At 39.1% G+C, this 15,866-nt stretch overlaps 1 protein-coding gene across 1 annotated transcript in view; it reads left to right on the plus strand.

The window, feature by feature from the left end:
- Positions 1-14,870, plus strand: part of CUNH12orf50 (chromosome unknown C12orf50 homolog) — a 31,535-nt gene extending 16,665 nt beyond the window's left edge. Inside the window, exons 6-13 of the mRNA XM_067559847.1 lie at positions 722-799; positions 888-1,001; positions 3,789-3,899; positions 5,090-5,197; positions 6,865-6,972; positions 7,289-7,492; positions 12,302-12,394; positions 14,310-14,870. Of these exons, the coding sequence (XP_067415948.1) occupies positions 722-799; positions 888-1,001; positions 3,789-3,899; positions 5,090-5,197; positions 6,865-6,972; positions 7,289-7,492; positions 12,302-12,394; positions 14,310-14,335 (842 nt within the window). The 3' untranslated portion in view covers positions 14,336-14,870. The remainder of the gene's footprint in view (positions 1-721; positions 800-887; positions 1,002-3,788; positions 3,900-5,089; positions 5,198-6,864; positions 6,973-7,288; positions 7,493-12,301; positions 12,395-14,309) is intronic.
- The last annotated feature ends 996 nt before the right edge of the window (positions 14,871-15,866 follow it).

The raw sequence follows: 15,866 nt of genomic DNA on the forward strand, positions 1-15,866 counted from the left end.
ATTGCATACAAATATTCAACCCGGAGCCAAGGTCACAACCTCAGGGCTTGTCTACATGAGAAAGTTGCACCACTTTAATTTAAATCCATTTTATTTCTCACCCCTACATAGACAGTCTTATTTTGGTTTAGCTACCGAATAAATCACTTTTAAACTGAAATAAGAGTATCCACACATGGGTTTGCACTGAATTGATTAAATCAGTTTAAAAACAAATCGTTAATTATATCTGTGCAGCTTCCTTGTGTAGACAAAGCTGTAGCCAAGTGTCTTATGAATGATTTCAGAAGATGTGCAGAATATTCTCAGTGCATCTCCAGATAGCCTATCAGAGACCAGGTCTTTCAAGTATTTATTTGCTCAATCAGGATCACTTCCTTTTATGTGTGACTGTTTGATTGTTTTGAGAGGACTGAAGGAAGGCTTTTGAATGATTTTTAATTTAATCACCTTCTAAAATAAACATGGATATTTAATCAGTAATGGTCAACCTTTTTACTTTCATTGTAACTAAGACTATATTGGTAATAAAAATATCTGTCAGTAAGCAATAGTTTCTCTGTCCAGAAAGCAGAGGGCTGGGATAAATTAGCAATAGGAAATGGAAAAAAAATTATTGTGTTTTATAATGAAATAGTTTATGTTTATGAATAATGCATTAACAAATCCTGAAGTGTCTGTACTCAGGTATAGTTCTCTCTTTTAAAAACATTTCCTATAGATGCCTCTTATTTATTGACAAAGACTCCAGCAGACATTGAGGAAGAAAAAGCAATACAGGAGATGTGTTATAAATCTGGTAAATATCTAATTATTGATACTTTAAAAAATATTAATATAACCAGTAAGTAAAGATATTTTTTCTTTCTTTTGGGGGGCATGAGTAGGAGAATATTACAGAATTCAGACTCCTCAGGAGAACCAGTCAGCAAAAATCATGTCTTCAGCACTGGATAATGAGCAATTGAAACCCATGGAAACTGGCAGAGACTTACAGGAAGGCAAGTCTTGAGTAGTGACGCTTTTCACGTCAAGGATAATGTTTATATATATATAACCATTATTATTACATAGAAGGTAGATATATATAATTATTATTATTACATAGAACGACACTATCAGGTAGTTTTGATCCAAATATTAGGTTTTGCAAATTTAGAAAAAAAGAATTATAGAAAATAAAAGTAATAGAAATATATCTGTGACTTTTAAAAAATTAAATGGAACCAGCATAGACATGATGATGAGGATGGGACACTTGCATTGACTACAGCATGATGGAATAAGGCCAGGTCAACTGAGTAGAGCCCAGATTGACATCATGTACTTTCCCGAATTCCGTGGCATACATCTCTGCTATAATTTGTCTCCTAGTGTCTTTTGAAATAAGGTTACAATCCCTTTTGCTTATTAGGCCTGTTCCAACACAATTGAGCTCAAAGGGACATGAATTAGTGAACATTTATCCCACATAAGATTTGTAAAAGTTTTTCTTCTTCCTCTTTAGCCATGTGTGTGCCTGCAAAAATCAATGTCAGGTTTATTTAATAAGTGATAGTATTGCTGGTTCTTAACAGAGTGATTTATGTTCTGAACATTCCTGGACGTTAATGTAATTAGTGTGTTGGCCATTAAAGAGTTCGAGAAAAAAGTGAGTTGTGTAAGTATTAGTAACACATTTGTCATTGTCATAAAGTTGTTTACAACAAAATAGAAAACTTCATGACTAACTATCTGGAATCACAATTGCATATAAAGAAAATAGAAGCAGGAAAATAGTGAACAATAATGAAAACTGCAAAGTGAAAGAGAGTATATTATTTTGGTTCAGATAGAGATAATCAGAGATAATATTGGCTACTGAAAGTATAATTTTTTGGACCTCTGATTTTTACCAATTTAATCTTTTAATATGAGTCGAGAGAGAAAAATAGTTTCTCTGCACAATATTCTGTGAATTCTGTCTTTGGGAGTAGAGGTATTTCTGTTAAAATACTTTTGAGGAGGTATTTCTAATGGGTATTTAAGGACTTAGATAGCACAGTGACAGACCCTTAGAAATACCATAGATTAGACTCATAAACATCAATCATGTGAACTGAGTAGCTATAATATTAACCTCTTTGCAGCTGTTCTCTTCTATAGTTAAAGCCTGTGTGTGGTGGCACTTCCTAGGAATCGTGTAATGTTTATTTCATGCACTTAAGGTGCATATGTTACATCAGACAGCTCCCAGATGACTAATAAAAATGGAAAGGGGAACATTTAAGGAGAGGTTGGAGGAAAGATACTCTAAATCAATGATTAACTCACAGAGAGTAGTATGGGAGGAGAGTGACATCTTCAGAAAGGAAGGTTTATAATGGCACAGAGCAGTCAGTTATCAACATCACAATATCTCATTATAATTATTTGGATGCAGTCAGGTTCTGTTCACTTTTATGACATTCGCTAGCAAAAGCAGCATTAACTTGGACCCATAATCTGACCTCACAGGGTATGTCTGCACTGAAGTGAGTCTGGATCCACACACTTGTGCTAGTGGGGCTCATGTGAGAGTTATAAAAACAGCTGTGTAGACAGTGCTTCAGAGCCGAAGCTCCAGCGCCAGTTACAATGGCTATGCAGCTATTTTTAGAGTGCTAACATGAGCCATCTAGCAAAAGTCTGTGGATCCAGGCTGGGAAGAAAGGCCTACTGAGGCTCCAGAAGCCCTAGGCAGATCATTTGTTTTAGGACCTGGTATAATCTGTGCAAGACAAGAGTCAAGGACAGGCCCACTGACATGGGAGGGCAAAGGGGGCAATTGCTTGGGGGCTTGGCGATTTTTAGGGGGCCTGGTGATTTTAAAAGGGGCTCCTGCCATGGGCAATGGGTGACAGCTTCCCCTTGGGGAGGCTAGCTCCCCATTCTACCTCTTCCACCTGTGGCTCCTGCCCACAGTCCACCCCTGCTCTGCCCCAGACCCCGCCCCCACCCCACTCGCCGCCACATCCCTCCCCCCCAGCCCACTTCCCCGCTTGGCTCCCCTCCTCTCTTCCATACCCCACTTTCCCCACTTGGCCTCCCTGCAGTCGTGTCTCCCCACCCCACTCAGTCCCCCACCGCCATCGCTTGCTGTGTGCCTCACTCCTCTCCTCCCCTGCTCACCCCCTGCCACTGCTCACCATGTCCCTCATCCTCCCCACTGTTGCTTGCCACATGCATCCCTGGATCCCAGTTCCATGGGTCTGGCTGTGGAATATGAGCTCTGAATTTTATAGGAGACTGGAGCAGTTGCATCCTATGAGGATGCTTCCTCTCCTAGGTCCGAATTTTAACCATATCCTCTGACAAATAAAAATATCCTGATGATATGTCATTGTTTACAGAAAGAAATAATACAAGTAGAATTTGTGGTGTGTAATTAAATTAATTACGCTGAAGTGAAGTTGCTAATCATTGGCAGTACAATTAAGTAAGTTTGATATATGTGCAATAAACATAATTTTCTCATCAAAACAATTAAATAATCAGTATATTGTATTTTTTGAACTGGAAGAGGCAGTGGCTTACCCTCAGTTTTATACTCTGAGATTTTATTCTGTTATCCCTTTAAGCATTCATGCAAGTTTTGCTCATAATTCAGAAATGTTCACTGATGTGTCTGTCCATAAAATCGGTGTGCAAAAAACTCCATGTTGCAGTGCTATCTGTAACTTCCTTTACTCTCCCATGCCCATTTATTTACCACAAATGCACTGACTCCACATAACTAAGTCAAGAAATTCCCTCTGCTGCCTTTCTAGGTGATGGTGTTACAGTTCCAACAAAGTTTAATAATATAGAAAGACAAGGAGAGGTAACAGCGTCATTAGACGGTAACATGAGGACCGACCTTAGTGCCTTTGAAAATGGAGGTAATTACTTTAAAATATGTGTTATTATCTAATATCCTGTGGTAGATAAAATAACTCACAAATATATCTTTCATGCAATTTATTTCTGTATTTTCTGTAAAGTCTTTTTCTTTCAATACTATTAATAAAAAAAATATTACTGTGGTATTTGGATTCCACCCATCTCAGTAACATAGTGAAGAAAATATTTTCAGTTCGGTGACTCCACTCATATGGATTTTCATTTAATCTTGAAAAAGAGATAGTATCTTAGAGCTACCCTGCAAACAGAGCATCAGTTTAGACAAGCATGACAGTCAGATATACCAAGAGTGCACTAAACTTTCAGAAATTGTTGTTTCTGAGAGAATATCATTAGTAAAGCTAAACAGACTTCATGTTTTTGGCAGTCACATGGGAAAGTATTAAGGCCTCAATCCTGCAAGCTGTTCCATATGGGCACATCCCTGTGCCCACCTTCAGTCCACAGGGGTCTGCCCCTTGGGATTTCAGTACAGGTTCAGGATTTAAGTCATTAAGCATGAACCTGGATACTGCAAGCATTTATATTTACTTAGCATTGGCTATCTCCTTTTCTTCTGAAACCCCATCTTCTCCAGTTTAATAACTTCCCATATATTATGGTGTCAAATGCTTTACTGAAGTCCAGATAGATTAGTTTTACTGCATTTTTCTTGCCAAAGAAATCAATTATCTTATCAAAGAAAGATATCAGATGTAAGTAATATCAGAAATAATAGGGTTTTTTGGTAGCATTTGATAACTTTTATCTCTTTCCTTATCCCTCTATGTATTATAAGCAATTTATGTATTTATTTTTATGTGTTATGTCCTATACAGGAGTTTTGTATTTGGTTAATCAAGAGTTAATTCAGAGGGAGACTTAATTATGGAAATGTGTATTCATACTGAGAGGTATGAATTAAAAGCATATTAAATATGTTTCATTTATCTGAGTTTTAGACGCACATTTTTACATATCTACTTTCTATTTGTTTTTCATGTTTATGTTCTTAATATTTTATATTAATTTAACCAAAAACTAATAAAAATTAAATTATAAAAAAGAATAAAGTGAAAAGGTTGCATTTAGCATTTTAAATACAGTAAAATCAATTTTATCTTGAAATGAGGACATGCCATGTCTCTACTTTATGTATAATTTTGTGATGCATGATAATTTTTTGCAGGGGGTGATTGTTATGTACCACAAAGGAGCATATTTGTCAGAGGGAAGAGAAGTGAAGCATTAACAAGAGAAAAAGAATTAATTATGTGCAGACGTTCAGATGTGAAAGGTATTGAATCATTATTTATATGTTTTGTAATTTTGGAAAAACATTTTTTTCCCTTCCTTTGTAATTAGGCTGGACACTTAAGGCAGTTACCTAATTGATATCTCTTCTGTTCCACAGACTTGGAGTCATTTGGTGAAGTCCAATCAACAGTATGGTTTCTTTCATCATACTAAATGATGAAAGCACTTTTTCTGAGTTAGGGTAATCTTGCTCCCAATGACTTCAATATGACCAGTATCAGATTGCAAATTATCTCTATCTTTCCAAAGCCCAAAGGTCTAATCCTGTAAGGTAGTGATCATTGTCAATTCTAGTGGAAGTCAATGAGAATTGAGGGTGCATAGCATCTCACAGAATTAGGCATCTAATGAATACCATATAAGACCCTGATTAAGCAAAGCACTTAAGCACATGATTAAAACCTACTTAATGACTACTCGCAAATGTCAAATTAGGCACAGGCTTAAGTACCTTGCTAAACTGCCAGCTTAGTTTGCACTATAGGGTACCACAATATTTTTGGGAGATCATAAAATCTCCTTATCTAAATATATTGGTTTTTTATATATATATGATTATTGTGGATAAATCATTTCCTGCTTATTATTTTTCTGTTGTTGAAACAAAGGATAAGAAGACAATTCTAGCTATAAATCACAGGTAGGTTATAAAGTAATGAAACTGTCTGCATAAACTGAAGTGTAAGTAAAGAATTTCTCCAATACTTTGGCATGAATTGATAGGAACAAAATGTAGTGCTTATGTTGGTCAATTGAAGGTGAGAACAGACAAACTGCCTGTAGTGGAGCTGGGGACAAAGGGTCACAAGGTTTGATAGTTACCCTGCAAAGCAGAATGTGAAGTTCTGTCCTTCCCTCACTCAATCTCCTTACTCTTGGTGTAAGCACAGAGGGAGATTTTTCTTTCATATGTTAAGCTTCATCATTACCAGTGTTTCATCTAGATCAGCTGACTGACAGGGCCAACAAATATGAGGGTCAGTTCTATGTTGCATGAATACTTATTGTATCTCATAATACATAGTTGCAATCATGTGCTTTGGGTCAATATGTATAAAACTCTGCTGTGGGTGTAACACGCTCAGTTTTGTAAAGGACTTGCTCCTTTTGTGGCCTGCTCAAAGAAGCTTACATAAAATCCATGGTTTATAGCTGGAGAACATAGGTGTGGGTTACAACCAATATCTGTTCTCCTTAAAATATATGACTCTTTCCTGTTGTATTGGCTCAGTTTTTCTGGCTGGCATATGGAGACCTTTTGAGCCAGAATTTGGGCCAAAAATATCTGTTACATACTCTAGTAACACTGAGTTTCCTAAAATGAGTTTGAGGTCTGCTGCCAAAATTTTGAGAACTTCTTTCTAATGGAATCAACATAACGTTTTTGGTAACATTATGATTTTACTCTTGGGGATGATATTTACTGATATTCTCACTATAATTACTGTTTTCAGGATTTTTTTTTTTTAATTTTATTTTTTTAAGCACATAAAAGAAACCTCTGTATCCAACAGAGAGTGTATATAAAACATGGGGGAGGTTACTCTAGTTTTAATTCACCACAACATACTACTATTTTAATGAGGGAATTTTCCAGAATCATGTGTTTTTTGAAAAAAAACCAAATGTGTCACTTTTCTCCTTTAGCAATGAACCAAACTGAGCCGGTAAAGAAGCATCACTTTAAAGGAGTGAAGAAAAAAAAATGGATTTCTGAAGAACCAAAAAACTCATCCAGCACGTTTGCAGGGAAAGGTATTTTGAGAAATCATTTGGCTAATTTGTGTTAAGTTAATAACTTCCCCTCCCTCCCTCGCCAGAAGCTCATCCCCCTCCCTAGACATCAGAGCCCGAGCTCCAGCCTGAGCCACAACTTCAAAGTGCTGTCTACACAGCTATTTTTAGAATGCTAATGCAAGCCCCACTAGCCCAAATCTATCAACTTGGAGTTGGGAGGCTCTCTCCAAAACATTGTGTAGACATACCCTGCGTGCCCTTACTCTGACATAGTATGTCAAATATTGAATAGCATCTGTGAAGTTTCACATAATATTGTTTTTTCCCCTTGCAGCAATTCATGCTTCAAACCTAAAAGGTAAAGAAAATTGCCAACAAAATGATCAAAGCAAGGATGCTGAGAATAGTTCTTATGTTCCATCTCAAAGAGCTACTGGGAGAAGCATTTCCTTGAATTCTCCAGAACCTGGGAGATCAACACACCTGACCTACGGTAATGTCAGCAGTACCAAGGAATCCAAGCTGCACCTGTCTCCAGGTAAGCTCTTAATTACACAAGATTCCTTGCCTAAAAGAAGCTCATTCATATAATTGGTCAAGTGCCTCCATTATGTCAGTGCAACTCCACCAGATTAATACAACCAGGTACAGAAATTCAGACTGGAAATACAGCATTAATTTTTAACAGTGAAAGGAAATAACCATTGGAACAACTTAGCAAGGATCATGGTGGATTCTCCATCACTGAGAAACATTGAGAGTTGTTGACCATTGGAACAGTTTACCCAGAGTCACAGTGGATTCTCCATCACGGACAATTTTAAGATTAGATGCTTTTCTAAAAGAGATGGTCTGGGAATTGTTTTGGGGAAGTTCTATGGCCTGTGTTACACAGAAGGTCAGACCAGATGATCACAATGGTCTCTTCTGCCTTGGAGTCTATGAACAAACCAAGAGCAGAATTTGACCCAATATTATTGTCATAAGCAAGGATGCTGAGAATACCTCTTCTATTCCATCCCAAAGAACCACTGGGCGAAGCATTTCCCTGACCATTTTCATTGCAATATTTACACGTAAAAATGAATAAATTAATGAACTTCTGTGGAAGTTGCCAGTTAGTCTGACGGAATTCTCTTGAGCAGTAGTTCTGCTGTCTTTGCAAAGGGTGCAGCACAAATCCACCTCCATGCCCAGTCAGCTTTGCTGTCTGAGGGGAAGGGATAAGTCCATGGCCGCGCACTCATCTCCACCATTTTCAACAGATAGGACCCACTGGAGCGCTGACAGTGAACTGCAGTCCCCAAAAGGCTTTGGACAAGTTCCTGAACGGGGGCACAAGAGATAGAGGGCCCGTGTGAACCCATGCACAGATTGATCAGAATCTAGTTTTTGTCTAAGAATCTAGGATTGAATTGTACTTGGTGCATTATAGTCTGGGATCAATTTACTAGATGGTTCTACTGTACCTTTCCTTTTAAGTTAGTGATATGACCCAGAGTCTTAAATCTCTCTTGAGGACTTGGTCATTCAGTGTGGTGGCATTTTGAAGTTTCTTAAGAATAGCATTGAGTATTTTGTGATTGCTTGATTAGATCTCTCCCTACATCCTCCATCTGTAAAGAGATTTAAAATGAAGGTACCCCAAGATGCATTATGTTAGAGTTTACCAAGGGAGTTGGATTTATTGGACTTCTTAGCTACGCACATGTTCTGTAGAATTTTACTCTGCCCAGCCAGGCTAAGGTCTGGGCAGCAGAGGTCATTTTATGCCATATAGTTTTGGTTAGTTTCTGTGGTGTGCGCTCTGACTTCATTTTGTTAAAGCCTCAAAGATGCACATGTAGTCAATGGTTTAGGAATTAAGATTATCTCCAGAGCATTTATTTTCTGTGGAGGTTAGTCCAGCTTTTTCTTCTGTCTCATTCCTGCTTCTCTTTCTGTTTATGGAAAGGAAATTTAAGCAATTTGATAGATAAGACAAAGTGGGCAGTATTCCTCAGTTTAGTATAACTGGATATCCATTTTTATAATGTGCTTAATCTTTTGAAGTGTTTAAGAAACTTTATTTTATAATCCAATGATCCATCTTTAACTCTGTTGCTTATACTGAATGTTAATCCCAGACCTTGTCTAGCTGAATAATTCAGTAGCGAAAATCTCAGTTCCCTCCCAACAAACACTTTCTTGTTCAACCTTTTCTTTTCTCAACAGAAGTCTGAGGAACCATCTTTGCATAAGAGCATTTTATCCCTGATGCACCAGTGTTTTTGTTATGATCTTATTTCCTATTGTACAAACTGGGATTGTTTCTTTCTGAAACTTCTTGTGCCAGTTTTAGCTCTGTTGGGGATTTTCATGATGTATGGGTTGATTGGTTGTCATTTTCTGTTTCTACCATTCCAATGACTGAATTAGCATTTTGTCTGCAGTTCTTCCAGGATGGCAACAATGACATTCTGCTCTTCTCCCATCTTTGAATTACCTCACTGCCTTCCTGGCAGTGCCTAGTACCCATTAAGTACTTGAAAAGAAAGTTTCAGGTCAAATTCTGAGGTCTGTCTCTGTTTCTGGCATTTTGTTTCAGGACATAACTTTAAGTTTACTCTGTGGCCTTCCCTCAGTTTTTAACCTATTGGCAATATCTTACTCTATGAACAAAATCGCAGTTATCACCTGTAGTCTAGCATCCTGCAGGCTCCAGTGATTAGTTTGGGGACTAACTGCATTCTTTTGGACAAACTCATCTCTTACTCCAGCCACAAATTCAGCTGTAAATAATTTAAACTACAGCCACAGTCCTCCATCAGAGAGTCACTGAAAACACTACAGAGCCATTAAAAATTCTACTAGTTTCCAGTTTTCCTGATTTCTCTTGTTGAATTTTGCTCTGAGAAAAAAATATTATCAGACATAGGTAGTTACAAAGGTTCAGAATATCATTCTCCTTAACTTGTATAAAGTGTCTCACACTCACACAAAACAAAACCATGTTAACAGAATATTATTAATGTTGCAAACTGAAGCATTCAAAAGTTAGGAAATGCCAGAATAAAGGTTACCGCTGCAATCCCCCAAATGTGCTAGCTCCCAGTTCCCTTCCACCCCATTTCCCTGAGTCCAATTCTCCTTCCTCAGCCAATCGCTGTTGCTTCCACTCAGCTCCCAGTCTCTATATGCAGCCAGTCCTAGTTTCCCCCATAGCTTCTAGTCCTAGTCTCCTTGCAAATCCCAATCCTCCCTTTCTAAACCCCAGTCTGTTTTCTTCTAACCCCCCCTCCCCCCCCCCATTGCAAGCCTCTAGTCCCAATTTTCACCTGGCCCTCCCCCAGTTCCTTCTCCCAATCTAGTCCCTCTGTCCCATCCTCCACAGGTCCCATTATTGTCCCATCTGCATTCAAATCAGGCAGCTTCTGCCTTGAGGCTGCCTGGACCAGATCATTGAGAACACAGGAAAGACCGGTTCCCTGCTCTCAGTTCAGGTGCCCAGATCTGGCCTGCTATGGGACATGCCAGAACTGCAATTGCAAGGAAAGTCAGACCAGCCACCGGCTGGAGCATGCTTAATGTAGATGGATTTTAGCTGCTAAAATCTAAGAAGTCTCCAAAGTGCATTTGCAAATTGTGATATATATATATATTTTTTTTTTTTCAAAGGCTTGCAAGTTGGCCAAATTTTGGCAATTGTTCGCAGGGATTCAAAAACACATCCCTGACACAAAGGCCACCATGCAGTGAAATTTGAAGTCCCTGCTCCAAAGCATAGGGGTGTTTGAGCTTCACATAAATAAGGTCATCAGAATTTCTCTTAAATGGGCAAAAGAAGGTATTTTCCCCAGCCTTGTTCTTGGAAATGGCTAAATCATTTTGGCTGAAATTTTCCAACAAAAGCATTCAGCCTGAGACACCCAATATGGAAAATTTCAGCCAAAACAGTTAGTTTGGCAAAGTTATAAGCAACTGAAGACAGTGTTTTATAATGGGAAGTGTCGGGCAACCTTAATGATAGGCCATGCTTCCAGTTCTGCCTGTAATATTAATGCATTTATCTGGTTCACCACTTCTTTCTCATTTGAGCCTTGATCCAGCAAAACACTTAGGTGTGCGTAATTTTAAGCACATCATCTTCAATGGGATTACTCATGTTCTTTAAAATTAAGCACATATTTCAACAGTTTGCTTGACTGAGATCTTAATTTTATGAAATGTAGTGATCTTCTAACCCAGAGTTTCTTAAATGTTGTGGTTCTTCATGCCACTTCTGCAGAGAAACAGTTATACAGAGACCCTTTCCCTGATGTTTGATTCCCACAACATTCTATTCAGTGGATCTACGAAGGGCTGTACAGATCATTGGAAATCATACTTGGAGGTCCTGTTTTCTTAACAAAGAGTCAAGTAGGAGTTCAGCCTCTGTTTTTTTTTGTATGAAAAGCATTGTCTTAAATTTTCTGAGGATTTTCAAGTAAACCTGTCTTAGTTTTTGAATTCTAATCAGTTCAAAATCAGGGGGGGCTTCTAGCTGCTGGGGTTATGTAATTTGGTTAATCAACAGAAAGAAAGTATAAACAACAATATTCATCATAACTGAATCCTTATGCACCATGGTTAGCCAATGGAGAACATGTTCCATACTCTGACATGATCTGAGGAAGCCTTTTTGAACAGCTGAAGAGAAGAGTGCAAAACTCCTTTTGTCTTATGTCCTCAGTAATGTTCCCTGCATCCAAAACTGAGGGCTGACATGGTCCATGGGATATGGTCTTTGCTAGTCATGGGACATTTGTGATGCATCAGAGAAGATTCTTTGACAAAAGAACAATTGTTTGGTCAAAGACCAGGATTGCTTTGAAAATGTTCGTCTGATTTGGGAGCGCCTATGAGCTCCTAAAAACAAGAATACAAATGATTACTTAACATGCTGGTGAGTAAGGACTTGTCTACGCACCAGCTGGTGTCTAAATTCTAATGAGCGCCAGCATGTTGTGTACTAACTGGCAAGTGTGGACCCAGCTGGTGCGTACTAGAAGTTCACTAGTGCATATTCATGTAGTACTGTTTGAAATGGTACTAATTTAACATGCACTTGTAAATTCTTAGTGAACTCACCAGTTAGTGCACAACATGCTGGTGCACATTAGAATTTACACCCCAGCTGGTGTGGACCAAGACACTGTGTAACAAGCCCTCAGTCTCTGTTTAAAGTTTGTTATTTTATATTTTGGAGATGGCTTCTGATGTGTCGTTTGACATTGCAGCTAATATTTTTGTAGCCTGAATAGCAGAATGAGAAGCAGTATACTGTAGTTGTAAATGAAAATGTAAATAAAAAAATATTTCCTTACAGACAAATGCACTGCAGCATCCTATAATTCACCAGCATGGAGAAAAAGAAGCCCACATACAAAAGCATACTCCAAATCTGAAAAAATCCATTCAGGTACCTATTTGATAAGCATTACTTTCAGTACACTCCAATATATTAAAGATGACATCTGTTTCTATTCTCTCTCCAGCTAGAATCTGGAATAAGCTTTTACCTACGCACCTATCCTAAGGCTACATTTATACTGATGGCGGCAAATTCGCCGCTGCCATATCAATCTTTCTGGATCCATTGAGCGGTCAGCGAGACCCCCTCAATTGATCAGGAAATCGACCGAGTAAGTCCACCCCCTCAAGTAGCGTAGCGTTGAGCCGACGGGAACACTGTAAACAGTGCGCAGAAGGGAAGCAGAGCAATCGACGTGAGTTACGCAAACAACTCTGCGTAGTTTGCGTAACTCACGTCAACTGCCGCCGAAATCACACAGTCAGTGTGAACCAGCCCTAAGACTGCTGGTCTGTAAGGGGTGCTGAAAAATTGGAGAGAGTTGTCCGCCCTTTTGTTTTGGCACCATATCCTGTTACCCAATGTCTCAGGGTTTCCTATTTTTGGCAAGATACGTGACTTCCTCTAAAGTTGGGCGCTACTATGCTGTTGTTACTTTATAGAGTAGCTTTTGGCTTGCCAGGCTGGACAAAGTAGTAGGTTATGCTATCCACATTACTACAGTAGGGGTCTTTGTCCCCCTTTCGTGGTTTGCCCAAAGTAGACTTTAATGACTATGCAACAGCTACAAGCTAGGGAACTTAGTCCAATAGCTCAAGCAGTAGAGGCTGATGCATTGAATGCAAGAGGTCTCAGGCTCCATCCCCTCTGACAATCCATGGCGGGTTGTCATCACAATTGGCTCTCTTCTTCACACTCCCTTTTGCTTTCTAAGACTTCTGATCAGCAAGGTATTTAAGCATGTGCCTAACTGAAAGCGCATACATAAGTCCCCTTTACTTCAGTGGGGCTTCTTATGCTTAGGCATATGCTCAAATACCTTGCTGAACTGAACTCTAAGTCCGTACATCTTCACTACAGTGTCTGTCCTGGACACGGAGCCCTTTCCAGTCCATAAGTGGCAATGCAGATCTGGAGCTTATGGAATCTCAAGCCATGGAAATTTCTAGTTGATGAAGGGTAGGTTTTTCTTCCTCTGTGGCACACAGCCCTATGTGGCCCTCAAGATTGCTAGTTTCAAAAGATCTCTCTTAAATAGCCCGCGGACACCCACAGACATGGTGAACTGAGTTGCTGCTGCACCCGTTTCCTGCGCTGCTGCCAGTGCTCCCCGTGTTGCTGCTGCCGCGCTCCCCGCTTCCTGTGCTGTAGGCCCTGTTTTTTCCTGAAAAGGGGGAGTTTGGAGGAAGGGGGCATGCGATTGTGAGGGCCTATAGTGCCCCCTAAAAATCCTGCCCCGCCCCCCCCCACCCTTTCCCCAAACCTCTCTTTCAGGGGAAAAAATCGTCAACAGTGCAGGAAGCGCCTCCCTGTTTTTTTCGGAAAGGGCCCCCCATTTCAGAAGGGAGGAAGGGGGGGTGTGATTGTTAGACAAAAGTCCACGGGGGGCTCCATTTAAAAAGTTTGAGATCCACTGCAGTACAGGATCGGACTTCATGGTGGTCTGACATGTTACTAAACAACCTCTGTCCTTCAGGTTTTCCCATTCACAAAGCTGCCCACATTTTCCCAAACGTTATTGCATAAATTCTATATGTGATATGAGTTTTTAATGTGTGCACACTGCCACCCACCCACCCACGCACACATTTGCACAGTGCTTAAAGATATGTTTGTGAATATGTTGGAGAAGAAAAATCTATGGGGCATTTTGAAAATGTCAATTATAGTGAGTGAATATTTTCTCCTTCTTGTAATAAACTATTATAAGCGCTAAATGCTCAAACCCTGAAGAAGTTTTTAAAAGAATATAGAGATTTTAACAATAAATTATACAAAAATATGCTATATATTTTAACTACAGATCCAAGAAGAAATGGAAGCAAGTAAAAGAGGAAAAAAGAGGTTTTATTTTCTCAAAGGAGTGAAGCACAATCCATCATACAATTTACAATAAAAAATGATAAAAATGCAAATTCAAAGAATGAGATTATCACATGCTTCACACTGAAGATCGAAAGATGATACAATGCAAATTCTAAAAATAAGATGCAGGAAGTGTACACTGTATGGTTTTAAAACTGATAAAAATGCAAATTAAAAAACTACATACTGCTTGTGTATTTATGAAGGTCTGCAGTCTATTCAGTATATTGTTGAAGTTTAACCTTGTTTGAAAGTTGGACTATTCAAGTCATTCTTTAACTGTGATTGCGGCCGTAAAGTTCAGAGAGATGCTAAACCAGCTCTCTACAGCGAAAAAGATCCTTGAATACAGCCTCCTTCCATTTTGTTTGTCCAAATGCTGTGTTTGGCATAATTAATAATGAGAATGAATATGGCTAGCTGACTTACTGAAGCTGAGCAGAAGTTCAGAGCGATTTCAATGGAAATATCAACTCACTCTAGACAGAGACAGTCTTCATCTGTAAGACAGGGTCTGTTAACAACTGCAAACTAGGGAACTTAGGGCGGGATCCATGAAGGTACTTAGGGCTTGTCTACACTAACCTCGGAGATTCGGCAGCAGCCAACCAGAGTTATGCAAACTACGCAAAAAAACTTGCATGACTCCTGTCGTATCTGTGCTCCTGTTCTGCGTGCCGTCTTCACTGCACTGCGGGTTCCCGTCGACGCAGCGCTACGCTACTTGAGAAGGTGTTCTTAATACATCGATTTCTGGATCAACTGAGCAGGTCTTCACTGGGCGCTCAGTCAATCCAGATAAGTTGATCTGATGGTGGCAAATTTGCTGCCGTCAGTGAAGACATAGTTTAGGTACCTAAACTCCAGTTTCAGGCCTCTATATTTTGAGATTAGGCACCTAATTCCCTATTTTGGCTCCACTGTGATCCACATATCTTTGAAATGCTCTTACTCTCTTATTTACATCAATGAGTTAAAGCCCTTAATGCCCTTTGCATTCCAAAATCTATTTTATTTTTACTAAAACCTGGTATGTACCTATAAGTTAGTTCAACCAAGCTTCATTACTTGAAAAAATGTCATACCCACTGCAATATAATTAGGTCAACCTAACCCCTATGCAACTAGTTGACAGATGAATTCTTCCACTGACCTAGCTACTACCTCTTGGAGAGGAGGATTTACTACAGTAACAGCATAACCCCTTCTTTCGCGGTAGTAAGTATCGGCATTACAGGGCTAGAGAGGTGTAGCTGCAGCAATGCAGCTGTGATCCTGTAGCAGTTGCAGTGTAGACATAGCTTGACTGAGAACTAGTTTTTTTAAAAATGTTGTCAACTATATGTAATTACTTGGTAAATGTTAACCTAAAAGAAGAAGTTACACACGAGATCCCTCGGTTCATTACCACTTTAAGGCTCCATCATTGACAAAAAAAAAATCTTTAAAGGATAAATACAGAGCTTGCTATTGAGGTGATGAATACTTCCTGTGA

The sequence above is a fragment of the Emydura macquarii genome, unplaced genomic scaffold (assembly GCF_026122565.2).
Source record: "Emydura macquarii macquarii isolate MOO-44397 ecotype Brisbane River unplaced genomic scaffold, CSIRO-AGI_Emac_v2 contig_2205, whole genome shotgun sequence".
Taxonomy (NCBI): Eukaryota; Metazoa; Chordata; order Testudines; family Chelidae; genus Emydura; species Emydura macquarii.